This window comes from Dermochelys coriacea, chromosome 6, assembly GCF_009764565.3.
Source record: "Dermochelys coriacea isolate rDerCor1 chromosome 6, rDerCor1.pri.v4, whole genome shotgun sequence".
Lineage (NCBI taxonomy): Eukaryota > Metazoa > Chordata > Testudines > Dermochelyidae > Dermochelys > Dermochelys coriacea.
In genome coordinates, this window is record NC_050073.1 from 24,047,219 (window position 1) to 24,067,633 (window position 20,415).

Sequence of the window (20,415 nt, forward strand, 5' to 3'; positions counted from 1 at the left end):
GAGTACTTGTGGCACCATTTTATGCATCCGATGAAGTGAGCTGTAGCTCACGGAAGCTTATGCTCAAATAAATTTGTTAGTCTCTAAGGTGCCACAAGTACTCCTTTTCTTTTTAAGAACTAAATATTGTTGTTCTTCCTCTCTATGGCCAATATTGCTGCAAACATTCCTGTGCTGATGTCTCATTGATGCTACTCGTAGCAGCAGAGTTTAAGCAGGTGTGTGTTTGTAGGATCAGGGCCTTTGTGACCAATCCTGCAGGTGACAGCATGTGGGTGAAAGGCTCTTCCCTTGCTTAGCCCCATTACAGTGAATGAGACTCTGCGTGGGGGACAGTAGTCGACTGTGTACTGTCAATTGTAGGTTTAGAGCCTAAATCCAGGTCTATACTTAAAGTTTTTACCAGTATAATAATGGTTTGGGATGTGATTTTTTTTTAATGAGATTTTTATATCGGCAAAAGCCCAATTTTAGACACAGTTGTAAAAAAAGTGCTTTTGCTGGTGTAGCTGATTTTGTTTGGGGGAACGGGTATAAGCTGTATCAGCAAAAGCTGGTTCTTCACTAGGATGGTTTGCTCATATAGAATTGCTGGAATAGCTAGACCAGCAAAACTTTTCTAGTGTAAACTAGTCCTTAGTATCAGATTGTTTATTAGGATATACCATATGTTTAAAAATATACTTGCTAAACATGTTTCAGGTGCGTATCAAAGCAGCAGTACAGTAGGGATTCTCTTTGTCTAGCAACTGTCCTTACATTTTTCCCTAGAATGATCTAATATGATCTGGACTTGCCCCTGTTGAGCTTTCTTGCATCCTTCAGTCTATTTAGGAAAAGGCTAACAGGTTTCAATCATGACAAGCATGCTTACTATAAACCCACTGTGATGAGTTGTCACCCCTGGGGTGCAGTCTATGAGCTGTGGGAACTGCTGTGCTCCCTAATCCTCCAGCTGGTCTGGTCTAACTCACACTGCTTTATTGGTGATTCCAGCCAGCCTCTCCAGGCCCTTTTATCACCCACCGTGATAGCTGGTGGCGGCACACACCCAAACTGAGCTACCTGAGTGCTTTACCTAAGCCACTCAAAGACAGGCAGGAGACAACAGCCAATTTCCCAGTTTCTCCACCGTGTACCCTTGCTGGAGTATAATCCCAAAATTATACCATCTTGGATTGCACAGGGATCTGTATCGTGTTAACTCATTAATAAAGTTCACTTTCCCCTCGATGTGGGAAAGATATGCAACAGCCTTTGGTCACAGAGCTGAGATTTTCCCCAGACACTTCACTTAAAGGCACACTGGTTTAGATAAAACAACTTTATTAATTACAAAAGATAGATTTTTAAGTGATTATAAGTGATAGCGAAAAGATCAAAGCAGTTTACCTAGCAAATAAACAAAAACTCAAATTAAGCCTACCATACTAGATAGATTGTATATGAATTAGCAACTTCTCACCCTGACTGATATAAGCAGTCCACCAAGTTTCCATACACGGACTAGAAATCCCTTTAGCCTGGGACCAGCACTTCCCCCAGTTCAGTCCTTGTTCCTCAGGTGTTTCCAGGAGTTCTCTTGTGTGGAAAGTGAGGCCCTGAGATAATGTCATACCCTACCTTATATAGCTTCTCCATATGGTGGGAAGTCTTTGTTCCAAGCTCAGTTCCCAGTCTGTGGAAAACACAGGTACCAAAATGGAGTTCAGTGTCATGTGGTCTGGTCACATGCCCTTGCATACTCTTCTGAGTCATAGCAGCCATTACTTACAGGCTGGCTGAAATGTTTACAGGAAGGCTAAGCTCTTCCATGGTCCATTGTCTTGGTTGATGAGCCATTAGCACTGTCTGGCTTCATCATTGTTGTACCTGAATGGCTAGTTGTGGGTGTTAACCAGAATAGGCACATTTGAAATACAGATACATAGTAAATACTCCTAACTTACAAAAATGATACATGCAAACAAATAGGATAATCATATTCAGCATATTGTAACTTTTCCATAGACACCTGACAAGACGTATCTTGTACAAAATGCATCATAATTATGTCATAATCGTATCATAATCATACAACTATGAAGAATATGGGGTGCAGTCTCACACCCACCACCATCTAATTGAAAAAGAAAAAACATATGAAGAAATAATAAAGATGATTACAGGGATTTTAGCTGACTGGCAGCTAGAGTATGTCTAGACTAGTTAAATGGATCATTTTTGAAAAAAATATTAGCTAACCTGTTTATGAATATGACTGTGCAACTGTTGTAGACACAGTTTAACACTTAGGTTCATAGATTCGTAGATACTAAGGTCAGAACGGACCATTCTGATCATCTAGTCCGACCTCCTGCACAGCGCAGGCCACAGAATCTCACCCACCCACTCCTATGCAAAACCTCACCTACGTCTGAGCTATTGAAGTCCTTAAATCATGGTTTAAAGACTTCAAGGAGCAGAGAAGCCTCCCTCAAGTCACCCATGCCCCATGCTACAGAGGAAGGCGAAAAACCTCCAGGGCCTCTCCAATCTGCCCTGGAGGAAAATTCCTTCCCGACCCCAAATATGGCAATCAGCTAAACCCTGAGCATATGGGCAAGATTCACCAGCCAGATACTACAGAAAATTCTTTCCTGGGTAACTCAGATCCCATCCATCTAATATCCCATCTCAGGGGATTAGTCCTATTTACCCTGAATATTTAAAGATCAATTACTTATCAAAATCCCATTATCCCATCATACCATCTCCTCCATAAACTTATCGAGTAGAATCTTAAAACCAGATAGATCTTTTGCCCCCACTGCTTCCCTTGGAAGGCTATTCCAAAACTTCACTCCTCTGATGGTTAAAAACCTTCGTCTGATTTCAAGTCTAAACTTCCTGGTGGCCAGTTTATACCCATTTGTTCTTGTGTCCACATTGGTGCTGGTCCACTTTAAAAAAGCTCCTTCCTAAGGTATGTCTACACTGCAATGAGGAGTGTGCTTTCAAGTGTGTGTAGACAGACACACTAGTTGTGCTTAAGATAGTGCACTAGTTCAACCTGCCTGATACCCTGCAGGTGTAGTCGGGCTATAGTTGGGCAGCTAGCCCAAGAAGCCACCCATGCTGCCGTAGCTACGTTGCTATTTTTAGGATGCTCGCTTGAGCAGAGCCAGTGTGCGTATGTCTGCCCGTGCTAGGAAGAAGACTCCCAGCTGCAGTGTAGACATACTCATAGGGCCTGAATCGAAGTAGGGTCAGTAGCACCTGACTGCCTCCACCTATGGATGTCCATTCGCTTCATCTGTAGAATGAGAAAATGAGGTTAAGGATACTTAGCTTCATTTATAAAGCAGTTTGAGAGTTAAAGGTGAAAAGCTCTACATAAGTGCTTGTGAAAGGGTAGACTAGGTCTGGAGGCCCTGCCTCAGAAAAGAGCAGAGGAGAAGTCCTCCAAGCAGCCTAGAGTGGCTGCAGGGCAGCAGCCAATCAGAGGGGCTGCTGGCGTGACCAATCAAGGGTCAGAAGGCCCATATAAAAGGAAGCAGCAGAGATAGAGTAGTCAATTGCTGCAGGGAGCTTGAAGAGGGAGGACTAGGTACCTGGCTGGAAGAGCAGTAGGACTGTAGACAGATCAGTGCAGGCAGGCTGAGTTCATGGGACTGAGCCCAGGACCTAGGCAGACCAGGTGAAAGTACTGAGATGGGCCCTGCTGGTCTGTTAAAAAAGGCAGTTGTCTCCAGAAAAGAATCCTATGGTACCATACCAGTGCTGTGAGAAAGAACTAGGGACTGTATACCCGGGACGGGGGGAGGTAGTGTGTGAGACTTGGCCAGAGGGCTGAGTCATTGAAGACCTGAAAGAAGCATTGGCTAGGGGTGCCACCCCATTGTAAGAACTGAAAGAAAAGCAGGCTCACAGGAAGGTGGTGCTCATGAGAGGCAGGTGCTGATGCTGTTACAGTGCTATATGCATTAAGAATGTCTATGCTTGGAGCAGGAGCTCCATAGTAATGGACCCAATGTACTGTAGCATGGAAGGGAACTAAACTCTGTTGACATTATTTAAAATAAACTTTTCTTGGGGTAAGGGAGGGGGGGACAAAATTCTGTTTCCTACCAAACAAATCAATATATTTAAAATGTTTAATAATGATTGTGAACATAAAAACAGCTATATTGGGTGATATCAGTGGTCCTGCTAGCCCAGAATCTTGTCTTCCAGCGGTGGCCAATGCCAGGTGCTTCGGAGGTAATGAACAGCACAGGCAATCAGTGAGTGATCCATCCCCTGTTGTCCACTCTCAGCTTCAGGCAATCAGAGGCTAGGGTCACCCCGAGCATCTTGTGACACCATTTCCCCCATCATCAGTTACCATGCAGAACAAACCATTATTCTGCAGCTAACAGAAGTTTGTGGCAGAAGGTATCTTCTTTGAAGAAGGCATAAACCTTATGTTAAATACAGGCACACAGGATGTTTCTGTGCCAAATACTGGGAAGGAAGGAAAATCTCTTGGAATTTAATGTAAGCTATTTTATGTGCATGTCTCTTAAAACAAAACAAAAAGGTTTCTATTGTAAAACAAATACGTATACAAATTCTATACAGCACATCTAGAGGATGCAGATTTCCTGAGACAATTCCATGTACAATCCATGCCTTATCGGACATGGCATTTCTGTTGAAAACTAAATGCTGAAGTTTGGGTAATTGCAATGAGTTTCTCAGCTAAATTTTAATACCTTTTCTCCCATCATGGGTCAAAGAGTAAGTAGATTCCTCACTTTTTCACTGTTGTGTTCTCTGAGCTTTTAAGTAGGGTGCAGTAAACAGTACATAGAGTCGACTGTTCTAGTTTTGAAATTAGTGTTCCAAATATTGTCTGGCTGCAATGGAGAAATAACCCACACTGTGCATTTGTATTTAGAAACTGGCAAGGTCTTCACGTGGGGTAGAGCAGACTATGGGCAACTCGGAAGGAGTGCAGTGGTTCACGATGGACAAAGACAGGAGGTGCAGAGATCATCTGAAGAAAATGTGGAGCAGTTGTCTAATGTGCCGGTTTCAGTGCCTTGCCTCGCTGGAGCATCTCAGGTAAGGGAAAAAATGTGTCCTTTTCTCAGCTTTAGAATTGCCACTCTTTGCACAAGTCAAGATGCTCAGAATGATCGCCTGAAAAAACTTTCTTGAAAATGAAGCAAAAACAGCCCTTCCCTCCCACTCAAGTACTCCAAATTTAATTTGATTCAATTATTTGTAATTCTTAAATAATCGTGTTCTGAAGCAAGTTTGTTCTTAGGTAGAAGGTGTGAGTGAGGGATTGGAGTTTTCATTAGCAAAAAGATGGCTTTAGATTTGGTAACTTCTTTAGATGTCAAATTTGAAAAGGAAGTAGTTGCTGCTGTAATACTGTGTAACAGATTAGGTATGACCCTAACCGTTTTCAGTGTTTCTTTCTTCTGAAGAAATCTGAATATGCCACAGTTTAACCTGTGATCTTCCCGCACTTCACACTGTGTTGCTCATACTGAGTTTCACTCTTAAGGCAGTAGTGTTTTTAGTTTTGAAATGAGAAAGAACCTTCCTTTAGTGGGCAGCTGAATCCAGAAGGTACAAATAAATTAGTATAACTGGAAAAAATGAAGTTACACAGTATGAGAAGTAGACTGTCATTTGAATGGAATTGAAGATCTCTAAGCGCATGATTCATAGTCCCTTGACATCATTGGAAAGACTCCCATTGACTTCAGTGGGCTTTAGTTCAGGCCCTAAATGACAGAAAATTTCTCAGGGTTGGACATCCATGCCATCAACGAGGACTTTTGAAAAGAGTAGTAGACTTATTTTTGAGGAAACTGAACAGTCAAACTTACAGGAGTCAGAGTTAAACTGTTAACAAAGAAAAAGCGTGGAAAATTTGACACTGTTTAAGGAGTACTTGGTGCTGCAGCCACTGAAATAGAAAGATTTGGTGGAAAACTAGCCTTCTGTACTAAATCAAACAGTGCGAATCTCAAAATTCCTGGAAATGATTAGGTCCTGTAGAACAAAAGCTGGAGTTATTGTTAAACATGAAAATCCTGGGAATAGCCACTATCTTCAGTAGCATTACCGTTTTGGAGTACAGAGTTTTTTTCCAGGAATGATTGTCACAGTCCCCAAAGTAACAGCACTCCTTTATGATCTTCTTGGGTGACTACACTTAGGGCTCTATCCTCTAGCTGTCACTTTTTTTAGGGTGGGATCCTGCTGTCCTCTCCCTACAGACCAGGTCGTTAGACTGCAGACTTGTGTGTTTTACTGTGATTACCTCAGCAGGTCTGACTTTAGTTCAGTACCTGCAGTCCTGTTTTCTCAGGGGCAATGACACGGATAACTGGTGTCCGCCTGCTTTTATAAACCAAAGTACTATTCAGAACAAAGCCTTTACCAAGGAATCATACCTCAGAAACAATAAACAGCTTATATGCAGGTCTTGGCTTACCAGACAGTCATCCGTCTTCTGCGTGGAGACCCCGATAAGGTCAGAGTACTTCAGGCCCTTTTCACAGGGTCTCTCTCTCTCGGTCACAGTTTTATGCCAGTTCTTGAATTGTGTATGAGTAACCCTTCTCCCCAGATCGAGGCTGTTTCGTCATACAGTTTGACATTTTTTGGCAGATCGAACCAGTATATATTATTGTCTCTGGGGAGTGAAACTTCCCCAGACTAGTTACTGGCACTGGGAATTTTCCTTCTCTCCTCCCACACCCTGCAAATGACTTTGGGTCCTATAAAAAATGTTTTTACCTCCTCATTTAGCCAGGAGTGCAATCACAAGCCAGCCCACAAAAATACATACATTTATAAAGTTGATATAATAGTCTTTGAATATCCCATGCATCCATAGCATCTGTTGAATCTCACTACAATAGTTTTTGAATATTCCAGGCTACCAAAGTATGGCATTTTTCACAATGTCCATGGGAAAATATTGTCCAAATAATCTATTTAAGCACCAAATTATACCTTTGTGCAATTGAAGGTAGTGTAAAGGCTTTGGAAAATATGAAACTAGCAATTTGTCCAATAGCTCCTGGGTGCTACAATAACAATACAACATATTGTTATAGAGTGCTTTTCATCTCAGGATTTCAAAGCATGTCACACACCTCCATTAAGCCTTGCAACATGCCAGTGAGGTGATATCTGTCTTTACCCTCCTTTTTATGGGTAGACTGAGGCAAAAAAGTAAAGTGACTTGTCTAAGACCACACAGCAAGTCAGTGGCAGAACCAGGAATAAAAACTGAGTCCTAGCTCAAAGTCCTTTGCTCTAGTGACTAGAGCATGCACAACATTATTACTATTAACTTTTATATGTATTATGGGTAATGCGTAGAGATCTCAGTCAGGATTGGGGTCCCATTTGCTAGGTGTTGCACAAACTCATGGAAAGATCTAGCCTCTGCTCTGTGGGAATTTATTATTTAAGAAAAGTGATTCATGAAAGGTGGAGTTGTATTCCATTTTTATACATCTTGAAACAGAAAATATGAGTAAAAATCACCTCAACTTCCTTCAACAGTCCTCATCCCTATTCATCCTTAGGATGGGTGTGGGAGAAGGGTGGTCAAAACAAGCATCACTGCTGCAGCAGTAGGGATATGGGATGATGATGGGAAAAGAAGCGAGAGCAGATAAGACCAGGGGCAGAGCTCTGAATGGCTTTGAACAGTTAGGTTACAATAAAACAAAATGATGCTAGAACTCAGGTGGAGTCTGCAGTCTACCTATAAGATTTAAATCTTATTTTCAAGTGAAAATTGCAGTGTGAACACTACACAAGACAGAGGGAAGAAGGAAGTTGCAGTAAATAGGGTGCTTGTCTGGGATTTAGAAAACTTGGGTTCAGTTCCTACTCCTGAGGGCATTCTGTGCCAAAAAATTAAAAATTCTGCACACGATATTTTAAAAATCTGCAAAACTCTGCAAGTTTTATTTGTCAATAAATAAATGCAGCGGTTCCAGCATGGCAGTGGGGAGCACAGGCCACTGGTGCACGGAGATGGGAGATCACCCTGCAGCCTTCCCACCATCCACCCCAGGGACATGGACTCATTGGTGAGGCTGCACCTGACCCTGACACAGCACAAGGATTGGGTTTGTCCCAGAAACACCTGGGGCCCTGCCCCTCTGCACCAGGCACATCAAATGTGGAGCAGGAAGGCTTAACAGGCACGATACAAGTGTGGAGGGACTCAGTGTGAGGGGATCCAGTTGTGGGGTGAGAGTATTCTGTGTGGGACAATCTGGGTGCAGGCAGCTCAGTGCGGGGTCTAGATGTGCGGGGAATCTGGATGCACAGAGGCTCGTTGTGGGGGTTTCCAGGTGCAGGGGCAATGGGACTCTGCTGGGGCTTCCAGGTCAGGGCTCAGCAGAAGGGTCTGGGTCTGTGGGGGTCTCAGCAGGGGGGTCTGGGTGCTGGGGGCTCCAGATGCAGGGGTTGAGGTTCAGTGAGGTGGGATTCAGGTGTGGAGGGCTAGGTGGGTTCGAGTGTACAGGGTGAGGCTTGGGGGGGGGCTCAGTACGGGAGGTCCAGATGCATGAGAGTTGGGTGGATGGGGGAGCAGCTTCCTCTACAATGACCCCTCCCCCTGCAGTTGAGGAGCGATGGGGGCAGGAAGCAGGGGAGGATGCTGAGCTTCCTGCAGCTGGGGGACGTTTCTGGGAGTGGGTCTGATACAGCCCCAGCCACTTCTTGCAGGGGAAGGGGAAGTCCTGTCCTCTTCTGCCTTCAGCCCAGCCACAACTAGCAGCTGATCCTGGCTCAGGATAGGTGCCACTGGCTGGGGTGTCCACATCCCTGCGGTGATTTACCTCTCTGCCAGCTGCTTTGGTGCCTGAAACAATGTACCTGCACAGTTAGGGAATGGTGCATGACTGCTCTTGCAGCTTCCCTTTGCTTCCCTGTCACAAAGTCATTTTTCTGTGGGGAAGCAAAGAAATCTGCAGGAGACATGAATTCTGCACACGTGCAGTGGTGCAGAATTCCCCCAGGAGTAAATTTCCTGCTCCACCACAGACTTCCTGTGTGATTTATTCTCTCTGTCCCTGAGTTTCTCATCTGTAAAATGGGGATAATAACACTGCCCTACCTCTTAGGAGTGGTGTGACATTAAAGATTGCAAGGCACTGAGTACCTGAGATAGTAATGATGTTTGGTTGCCTTTAGTTCTTTGGGGAAGTAGGTTCTAAATGCCCAAATCAATGAAAGCGACAACACCTAGATGTACAGTAATTCATAAACAGCAACAAACTTCACCTCTGACCTGGGGAATTGAATGGTTGTAAACACTTTTTCCTTTTGACTCCAACTATCCTCCTGCATGTGCTTCTGTTCAGTTCATTCTTCACTAATGTTAGACTCTCAGCCTGGGAATTTGAGTTCAAGATAATCAGTGCCCATCTTCATCCCCTCAGAACTGACAGATGAAGCAGCAATGGCCGATTTGTCTGCCTTTCCTGCTGTTGCCACCTCAAGGAGAGGCCTGAGTTAAACATCTGTGCTTTGAGGTAGCCCTTTTCAGTGAGACTAGGGAGGTTTAGGAGAAAACATTAAGAAGAGAGCAGAGTTTAAAGGAATACAGATGGACTGATTCAAATGCAGTACTGGCAAAGAAAGGACAGATTGGAGTTAAGGTTAACTTCAATATTCAGTTTGGGAGACAGTTCTTAAAAATAATATAATCTTTATCTTGAGTAGAGCCAGGTGATATTTTTTTGATGAACAGAAATTTTGTTGAAAAATGCATTTTTTGAGGGGCTGGAAACAAAACTGAATTTTTTCCCCCAGAAATGTTGAAACAAACTGTTCCAACATTTCACTTAGAAAATGTTGACATTTTCTTTAAAAAGTCATTTTGAAATGCCATTTTGAGTCAACGTTCAAAACATTTAATTAGACCTGAACAAAATGATTTGGGTTTTTCTTTTCTTGTGACAAACCAAAAAATTCCATTTCTGTTTTAAACTATCCTTTTTTTTGATTTTTTCAGTTCGGTCATTGAATGGAAAAATCAGGTATTCACTTATCTCTAATCCTGAGCCTATTTGTAAGTTTATATAAAATTGATTGAAATGAATTTTTGGCAAGGCTATAATCTGCTGGTTGCTTAGTGACTTGAGTTAGCATTGTTTAAAAATATAAGGGGAAAATTGTGTTCAGATAATACTCAGCGTCAAACATAAATAAGTTTGCTTTTTATTGTCAGTTTAAGGCTACTGTCCTATCGTTAATGCAGACTGTGATCTCTGCTATGTAGCTTGTTGCCTCTACTCGTGTGGTTGACCTACTGCTTTCTCTTGCAAAGGGTGGTGATTATTCTGTGTGTGCTGCAAATATTCAGGATGCCATATCAGTGTGGACTGAAAATCTCCTTGTTTCTGAGTTATCCATATGTTGCTTTAGTGTACCTTAATTCCATTACCTTTATTCACTTGGAAATATTGTTCTTGGGAAGTATAAGCAAAATCTTTTTCTTTTTTCTTCTTTAAATGTAAACAATGGGAAACCAAAATCAGTAAAAAGGGCAATCTTACAGCAATGTAATGACTGCTCAGCACTTCTTTCAGTGATAGCTTAAGCTCATAAAGAGTTGGTATCTATATTACAATCATGAAGCATCATGTTTTTAATTCTACTGAATAATTATATTGTGGATAAACATATTATTTCCCTTTCTGTGCAGAATAAGTCACTGAGAAGAAATTTCAAGTTTGTGCTGAAATCAATTGTGTGGCATTATGCATGAGGTGCTTTTGTGTTGTATGGGGGTCCTTGATTGGACCTCTTTGGAACGTCTGATTCATCTATTGCCTGATGTACATTCATATCCGCTGCTCTTGAGATGAAAAAACAAATTGAGATTAAATACAAATGGATTGAAATTTGATTAGCCTCTCTGTTTAGTGAATGTTACAATGTTGTACAATGTTACAAAGATCTTGTTTATCTTTTCCTTCTTCTCAAAATGCTTCTTCAGCCTGTCTGGTATTTTTGGTCTTAATAGCTACCCTTTTACTGTTTGTGATATGTTCGGCATGTCATTCATTGCAGCGAACATTCACAGTAAGCAATAAACTGACTGAGAAGAAGTCATTATATATGACTAAATGGCTTTCACTAAATTGAAGGGAAGAAGGGATATTTTCTCTTTGGAAATAAAGAATTGCCTTCACATATAGCCATATTCTCATTGTAGCCCTAGTATCACTAAAGAAAGTTCTGCTAGTTTGCAGCTTTTCTGAGCAGTGAGCACTGGAGTTTCTTAATGAAAAGAAAAATTAGAGCAGTGAAGTGAAAAAATTACTTGCTGCATTACACGGTCATCATCAAATGAGTGGCTGTGTGTGCTTAGTCCACTCCATCAATATCAAGCCAGTGTAATAATGGAGTATGCAGGGGGTCTACCACATATCTCAGGGCTGGAGACTGAGAATACCCTATGAGCTGGAGTAGCTTCTCCTGGGCGAGTTGTGTGGCTCCCATGACCCTGCCCTGCCTTCCCAGCCCCTATGGAGCCAGTGTGGAGACCTTTCCCTGGGTTTGTAGGGATTGTGAAAGCACTCCCATGTGGCTGCTTCCCCTGTGCAGGGCATTAGTGGTGCAGTGTGTGTTGCACTGGCCTTCTGCATCTGGTAAATTTTACTGTGCAGTTAGGTATAGCTGGCTTTGTTAATACTTTACCCCCTTTGCTGCACTAATTGATATATTTGTTCATCCATAGGCCTTTGAAAGGCACGTGCTTTTATTTTTTCCCCCCACATCACTATATTATATAGATATATAAATAATATTGTACTTGCAAGCGATCAAGCTTCTAACTACAAAGTACACAATCTCAGCTGCTATTATAAGGTGACAAATCTCCGTGGGGAACTTTGCCTCTAGACTCCTGTAAATGGAGTAAAGGGAAACCCTAATCCTGGAAGAATAATATACTTCGATAAAGACCCAATATGAGAACATCTTCTTCAAACTACTCTTCTAGTTTATATTGTGACTTCTGATGGTAAGTCAATAAATATTTCTTAAAATCTTGAGGATAGATTTATTTATAAAATATGTTAGCAATGAAGTGAAAATGAACACTTGGCAAGATAACATATTCATGACCTTTGAGTTACATATTACCTGCATAGCTCTGTGACAGAGTGCTGGGAGCCAGTGGTGGACCCCGCACTCTGATCACTTAAGCCTTAACTAGCTCCACCAGGAAAGGCCTGATGGAGGAGGAGAGAACTTTATTGCCAAAGCAGAGTTGGAGGGTGGGGGTTTGATGAGCTAGGGAACTAATTATCCCATCACCTGGGGAGGCTAGTTAAAAACACAGGAAGGAAGAACAAAAGGGCACGCTAGCAGAGCCCATAGGAAGAAAGGTCTCAGACTGGTGAGGTCTCATTGGCTTCCTTTCCATGGAGAGAGAGATGAGGATTAGAAAAAGCTGTAAATAGACTTGCTGCACAGGATTCTGGTTGGGCCTTTTTGGTGAGGGTAATAAATAAAATTCGTAGAGGTAATAACCAATCAAAAGACATCTGAGACTGTTTGTGAGGGATCTCAGTATAGGAGAGGAGTCTGCCCTGTTACAAGTTCATGTAGTTTTATTTGTTCCATTGTGTGCTGTAAAGGTTTGTAGCCATGGCCCATATATTAGAGTAAAAATCTGAAAACAGAAATAAATTTTATTTCTCTGTAAGAGAAATCCTATAGATATCAACTCCGAAATGCCAGATTTTGCTGTGTAGCATTTGACAGCAGATGTATGTATGGTGAGTTTTATGAGGGGGTATAATAATAATTTTCCACTCTTTGTGCAGTAACTTTTTAATTAGTAAAGAAAATATTTTGTTAAAAGTGTTGGGTGAAAAATAAAAGCTTCTGTTAACACTTGCTCCTTCTTTCAATTCTGGGGTTTTGAGCAGTGCCATTGAAGTGCTAGGACACCACTCAATTTGTTATTTATATGATAGAAACTTAGAGAGAGTGCCTCCTTGTAGTGGCACTGTACACAATCATAGTAAAATATGATCTCTGTCCTGAAGAGTGTTTAATGTAAGTAGACAAGACAGACAAAGGGTAGATGTGGATACAGAGAAATGAAGTTACTTGCCCAAAGTCAACTGAAAAGCCAGGAATAGAAGCCAGGGCTCCCAAGTCCCAGTCCAGTGCTCTCTTCTGTTACTGAAGGGGAAAGTTACCTGATGTGTGCACGCAGCAAATAGTATTGATGATCCTGATCTTGATCCTGACCCTGGGTTTTGGTTCCTTTGTGCTGCTGTCACTGTGCAAAGTGGCCAGAAAGCTACTGGATCTCTACAGCTAGTATGGGTGTGACCCCAGTTGGTGGAGAGGTGGCACAGGTTGTTTCTACCCCTCTTCCCTGCAGCCTCTAATGTAGGGCACAGGGTGGGCTAATTCCTGCAGGAAGGGATCATGGCTGGAGCACACTGCTTTCCAGCAATCCCTGGCTCGCAAACAGCCCTTTTACACCATAGCCAGCCGGGTGTGCTTTAGAGCAGCCTTGGGGATATTAGATGCAGCTGAATGTTGGGGCACCAGCACTCCAAACAGCTTTCAGTGTTGGAAGTTTGTTCCATCTCCAAATCTTTCATATGTGATGCTTTCTGGACAGTATAAAGGTTACTTCTGAGCTCCATTACAAGTATTGTTAATGCTCCTAGAAAAAGCTGCCAGTATACAGACCCTTCCTTTTCACTTGAAGGAATAAATTTGTTTCAATTTATTCTTTTTATAAAAAACATGGTAGGCTTTGAGATTATCTATGACCTGGTTTGGGGGTGGGTGTCCATTCCTCAATTCAGTATTTCTCACTAATGTTAATAGTTCATATGCATGTACAGTTGTGGTAATTTTGAATGTGTTATTAGGAAGCATATGCTTGGTGTTGGAAGAACATAGAATAATTTCCCCTGTAACCTATGTGGGGGCAGATTATCCCACATCTGCCTACTGTAATGTACTTAAAACTTTCTCTAAGCATCGTGTTCTGGCCCGTCAAAGGCAGGATACTGGACTAGTTGGACCTAGGGTCTAATCCAGCATGGCAATTCCTGTATTCCTATAAACCCAAACCATGGGTGCAATAAGATATTCAGAGGACCATGGCTGCTTCAGAGAGAGAATGCAGACCCCTTATGTAGGCAAAATGGTGTTATGATGCTATAGATGCCTTTCATAGGGTAAACATACCTTGTTTCCAGTGTTCTAGAGTTCATAGACTCATAGAAGATTAGGGTTGGAAGAGACCTCAGGAGGTCATCTAGTCCAATCCCCTGCTCAAAGCAGGACCAACCCCAATTAAATCATCCCAGCCAGGGCTTTGTCAAGTTGGGCCTTAAAAACCTCTAAGGATGGAGATTCCACCATCTCCCTAGGCAACCCATTCCAGTGCTTCACCACCTTCCTAGTAAAATAGTGTTTCCTAATATCCAACCTAAACCTCCGCCACTGCAAATTGAGACCATTGCTTCTTGTTCTGTCATCTGCCACCACTTTGAATAGCCTAGGTCCAGCGTCTTTGGAACCTCCATTGAGGTAGTTGAAGGCTGCTATCAAATCCCCCACTACTCTTCTCTTCTGCAGACTAAATAAGCCCCTTTCCCTCAGCTTCTCCTCATAAGTCATGTGCCAGAGCCCCCTATCATTTTTGTTACCCTCTGCTGGATTCTCTCCAATTTGTCCACATCCTTTCTGTAGTGGGGGGCCAGGGCTTTGTCAAGTTGGGCCTTAAAAACCTCTAAGGATGGAGATTCCACCATCTCCCTAGGCAACCCATTCCAGTGCTTCACCACCTTCCTAGTAAAATAGTATTTCCTAATATCCAACCTAAACCTCCGCCACTGCAAATTGAGACCATTGCTCCTTGTTCTGTCATCTGCCACCACTTCGAATAGCCTAGGTCCAGCCTCTTTGGAACCTCCATTGAGGTAGTTGAAGGCTGCTATCAAATCCCCCACTACTCTTCTCTTCTGCAGACTAAATAAGCCCCTTTCCCTCAGCTTCTCCTCATAAGTCATGTGCCAGAGCCCCCTATCATTTTTGTTACCCTCTGCTGGATTCTCTCCAATTTGTCCACATCCTTTCTGTAGTGGGGGGCCCAAAACTGGACACAATATTCCAGATGTGGCCTCACCATTGCCGAATAAAGGGGAATAATCACTTCCTTCAATCTGCTGGCAGTGCTCCTACTAATGCAGCTCCATATGCCGTTAGCCTTCTGGGCAACAAGGGCACACAGTTGACTCCTATCCAGCATCTCGTCCACTGTAATCCCCAGGTCCTTTTCTGCAGAACTGCTGCTTAGCCAGTCGGTCCCCAGCCTGTAGCAGTGCATGGGATTCTTCCATCCTAAGTGCAGGACTCTGCACTTGTCCTTATTGAACCTCATGATATTTCTTTTGGCCTAATCCTCCAATTTGTCTAGGTCACTCTGGACCCTATCCCTCCAGCTTATCTACTTTTCCTCCCAGTTTAGTGTCATCCGCGAACTTGCTGAGGGTGCAGTCCATTCCATCATCCAGATCATTAATGAAGATGTTGAACAAAACCAGCCTAGGACAGACCCCTGGAGCATTTTGCTTGATACTGGCTGCCAAGTAGACATTGAGCCATTGAGCCCGACGATCTTGCCAGCTTTCTATCCACCTTATATTCCATTCATCCAATCCATACTTTTTTAACTTGCTGGCAAGAATCCTGTGGGAGACCATATTAAAAGCTTTGCTAAAGTCAAGATATATCATGCCCACCGCTTTCCCTATATCCACAGAGCCAGTTATCTCCTCATAGAAGGCAATCAGGTTGGTCAGGCATCACTTGCCCTTTATGAAGCCATGTTGACTGTTCCTGATTAACTTCCTCTCCTCCAAGTGCTTCAAAATGGATTCCTTGAGGACCTGCTCCGTGATTTTCTGAGGGACTGAGGTGAGGCTGACCAGACTGTAATTCCCCAGATTCTCCTTCTTCCCTTTTTTAAAGATGGCACTATATTTTCCTTTTTCCGGTTGTCCAGGACCTTCCCCAATCACAAGTTTTCAAAGATAATGGCCAATGGCTCTGCAATCACATTAGGCAACTCCCTCAGCACCCTTGGATGCATTAGATCCAGACCCATGGACTTGTTCATGTCCAGCTTTTCTAAATAGTCCTTAACCTGTTCTTTCACCACTGGGGGCTGCTCACCTCCTCCCCATACTGTGCTGCCTAGTGCAGCAGTTTGGGAGCTGACCTTGTCTGTGAAGACAGAGGCAAAAAAACATTGAGAGCTTCAGCTTTTTCCACATCATCTGTCACTATGTTGCCTCCCCCATTCAGTAAGGGTCCCACACTTTCCCTGACCACCTTCTTGTTGCTAACATACCTGTAGAAATCCTTCTTGTTACCCTTCACATCCCTTGCTAGCTGCTTCAATTGTGCTTTGGCCTTCCTGATTACACGCCTGCATGCTTGAGCAATATTTTTATACTCCTCCCTAGTCATCTGTCCAAGCTTCTTGTAAGCTTCCTTTTTGTATTTAAGCTCACCGAAGATTTCTCTGATTTATATCATTCCCCAAGACTTGGTCTTGTCACCTATTTGTATTGGACTTTGCTACCCTGAGATATACTTGAAAACATGATTTCTTGCCCTATTGAGGGAGAAGATGGTTTTGTGATTAAAGCACAGGACTGAAAATCATGTTATTGGCTCTGTTGCAAATGATGTAAGTGGCAGCTGTTTCCCTATCTTTAAAAATGATCCTGACTCAGTCTCATTGTCGAATCACTTAAACCTCTTTTACACTCTAATGGTCAGGATACTGTCACTAACTCAGCTTCACTGCACTCTTCTCATCTGTATGTGGTTTGGTCAGCTGGTGTACATTGGTATAACTCCACTGAAATTGCCAGCTGAGAATCTGGCCCCATATTTCTTTTGTAGCTAAAGGGCTCACGTTCATTTGCTCAGCTAACTCTGACCTGTTCTCTTCAGAAGTACGTCACCAAGTAAGTGAAGTTCTTCAGTGTTGGGACTGATGTAGTTAAACTCCACTGTGAATACATTGAGGCACTGATACTGCTGAAGCTTCACTTTGGTGACATTGTGAATTAAAGATGAGGCTCTCCTGAAACTACCTTATTGGGCAATTCGGGATACTCTTCCTCTTATTATTTATAAATGATTATCTATTAATTATTAACCATGTATTCTGTACTTTACAAAACTCGAGATGACACTGTTCTTGCTCCAAGGAGCTCAACATGGACAAGTAGAACAGCTCACACATATAAATGCTTTGGATGAGTGGAGGAAGAACTCAGTGGAGCTACACTGATTTAAATACTGGGTGTAAGGCTGAATTTCTTCCTTTGCAGTTAGTAGGCTTGTGGAAGAAGTGGAAAGGGATTTGAATTAAGTGTGATCTCTAAACCAACAAGCTTGGAAAGCAGTGGTTCTTGAAGAAATATCATCCTATCCAGAAAAGGAGCGTGGCTGGTTTTGCTGTGTCACTGGCAGTTCTGCCTTGTTCTGGTGATAAATCTGTGAAGGGGGACAAGTCCTTTTTGCTAGTATTTATAGAGTGCCTTTGGTGGGGTGAGGAGGACTGGCACATCCCTACCAATCCATCTCCTCTGTACATTTGGAATGCTTGGGATTGCTGATTAAACTCGCAGGCTTTCATGAGAGACACCTGTGGATCCAGAGCTCTGTTTTAATGTACTCAGTTTAGTATGAGAGAGAGTGTTGGTCTAATAGTTAAATCAGAGAATTGGGAATCATTCTGAACTTTGCCACCAATTTCATTCTGTCACTTTGGCCATGTCAGTTAACCTCTCCATTCTTCTGTTTGTATATCCATAAAGCAGGTATATAAAATGTACTTACCTTAAAATGGTGGTAGGAGACAAATTAACTTATGTCTATAAAATGCATTGAGATCCTTAGATGAAAGGAGCCATATTACCATCTTTTGTTTCAATATCAGTATATTGATTTTATTGCATTGGCATCTAATGACAATAGAAGAAAACAGTTTCTTTGTGGTACTTTTTTTTAGATGCCTTATTGAGTTTAGATGTTACTTTTGCAATTAACCCCCTTCATTACTAAAGAAATTTTGTTTTAATTAAAAAAAATTAAAAATTAAACTTCCTGAGTTTTTTTTACTCCCCTCATCCCCACATATTTTTTTTTAAAGAACTTCTCCTCATTTTTCTTTGTTTGTGGGACATTCCGGTGGTGTATGTCTTAGAGAGAGGTGAAAATTAACAGTGTGGTGTTGGAAACTCGCTTACCAGAGAGAGGCTCCCTAACCTTGTAGTTTTTTGAGTCTGAAATAGAACTGAGATCAGGTGCTTGAGGGGTGTGTCATAGAAAAGAGTTGGAGTACCGATGAGCTGCTAATTTGATCCAGAGTTGTTGCACAGATGAAAAGGTTTTGTTTATGCTACCTCAGTCTATCAGATGGATGTGTTAGGTAGCTGCATTCTGATACTTCATTATAAATGAGAAAAATGTATCCCATGTCATCTATTTTTATAACTAGTCAGATCAGGAGGAAGCAAGAGTTGCACTGTTTTTAAGGGCACAATTGCTTTATTTCTGGCTATTGTAATTTAGAATTAGCTCATTATTTTAGCCTAATTTGTAGCTGAGAAGAATACATATAACCTGTCAGTCTGATTGGTAGGTAATATAATATTCTCTTTTTTGTCCATAGAGGCTTTATCCAGTTTGCTCTTGAGACTGATTGCCTCTGAGAAACTGGATTGTCTGATTGCTCCTTGATTGGTGTTTAAGATACATTGATAAAATAACAGTATAAGGAAGTTCACTTTAATTTTCTTGTAAACAGGGAACATCCGTTTCTTGGCTTCTCAGTTTCTTACACAATACCAAAATGTACACAGGTGGAATAAATAAAGGCTCAAGGGTAATGGATTTCTAATGTAATTCACTAATGTTTGTGTCAATTAAAAATAGAGATAAAAGTTTGTGTTGAAAGTATTAAAACTACCTCAGGTAAAAATGGTATTGAATTTGTCAAAGGAATGTAAAAATAGATACTTTTGATCCCCCCCTGCCCCCAAGGTGTTAAGCTAGTTGTAGCAATTAGTTTGGTAGTGAACAAGCAAAAATTACTAGTCCATGAGATTGCCAGTGAAAACTCCACCAGCAAATATGGCTGCTGCCTGAGAGTTGCTAAGATAGGGAAGCAATCGTGTGTAGGATAGAACTTGAGCATGTCCTGAAATTGATGCATGTGCTTATGTCCACTGAAACCAAGCTTTAAAATTAAGCATGTGCTTCAGTGCTGTCTTGAATTGGGGCCATCTGTTGTAGGGTGCAGAAGGAGTAAGCCAGGGGCTCTCTTAGGTATATTGGTACCTTGGTTGGAAAATATATTAAGGCCTTTCTATCCCCTTTGCAACCCACCGAGACAAAAGGTGGCAATACTATCAAATAGAGCAAAAAAGACAAGACAAAAATAATCTCTATTCATATTCTTCAGGGTTTCTCCTAGAATACAGCCTGAGAGGCAGGAACTAAAGAAATAAGATTTGCTTGTCATTTTGGTCAGGTCTTCTCCTTTCTCTTTCCCTTTGTATAAGAGACTGAAGGTGGTGACATAGGATGGGAAGGGACCTTCTGAGTCATGGAGACAATTCCCCTGCTATCATAGGGAACTCTTGTCATATTTAACAAGCTTCAGCTTAAAACTAGTTGTTTGTCCCCAATACTCCTATTGGGAGGTTGTTCCAGAACCTCACTCCTCTGATGGTTAGAAATTTTCTTCTAACATGAGTTGGAACTTCTAACAACTCCCTGAAACCCATTCACAACCCATCAATTAAATACTTGTCCTATCTCACACAAGCATGACCCCAGTTCATAATGGTGATATTATGGCCTTGTTAGAGTGGTGGTACAAGGCTGCCCTCTTATGTCCCTGCACTGGCTACCTGCACGGTGGGTAGCAGTGAGGGAGAGAAGGATCCACAGACCCATTTTCATAGGTGGGTGAGAGAGGATGGAATCCCTCCAACGTGCTGGCCAAACTGTGCTGTGCCAGAGAGAGAGCAGACACAATTTACTCCCACCTCAAAACAGCTGGGAAAAGTGAGGGATATTGTGAGTTGGTGAGTAACAGCTTTCCTTGCAGACTGTCTCTGAGGCAGCGTGACACCATGCTGCTCCCAGCACTGCACTCATAGCCAAGTCACAGCTGAACCCGTTGATGGTTGTTAAATATTCTTACTACACTAGCAAAAGCTAGTAACGCTTTCAGGCACAAAAGGCGTGCACATGGCACAATATAATTACTACCTAGAAATAATTTATCATGCACAGACCTGTAAAAATAAACTAATAGTAAGT

General features: G+C 42.2%; 1 protein-coding gene across 17 annotated transcripts in view; it reads left to right on the top strand.

Moving 5' to 3' along the window:
* Positions 1–20,415, top strand: part of SERGEF (secretion regulating guanine nucleotide exchange factor) — a 263,131-nt gene that overhangs the window by 59,359 nt on the left and 183,357 nt on the right. For 16 of the 17 annotated variants that reach the window (XR_005293772.2, XR_006282355.1, XR_006282354.1 and 13 more), the window contains exon 9: positions 4,922–5,088. Coding sequence is in view for 9 of the 17 variants with exons in the window: in XM_038407923.2 (XP_038263851.1) it covers positions 4,922–5,088 (167 nt within the window). In the remaining 8 variants the exon portion in view is untranslated. Of the gene's footprint in view, positions 1–4,921; positions 5,089–10,030; positions 10,056–10,723; positions 10,876–20,415 lie in introns of those variants that run through there. The other variant, XM_038407955.2, reaches the window with a different exon arrangement.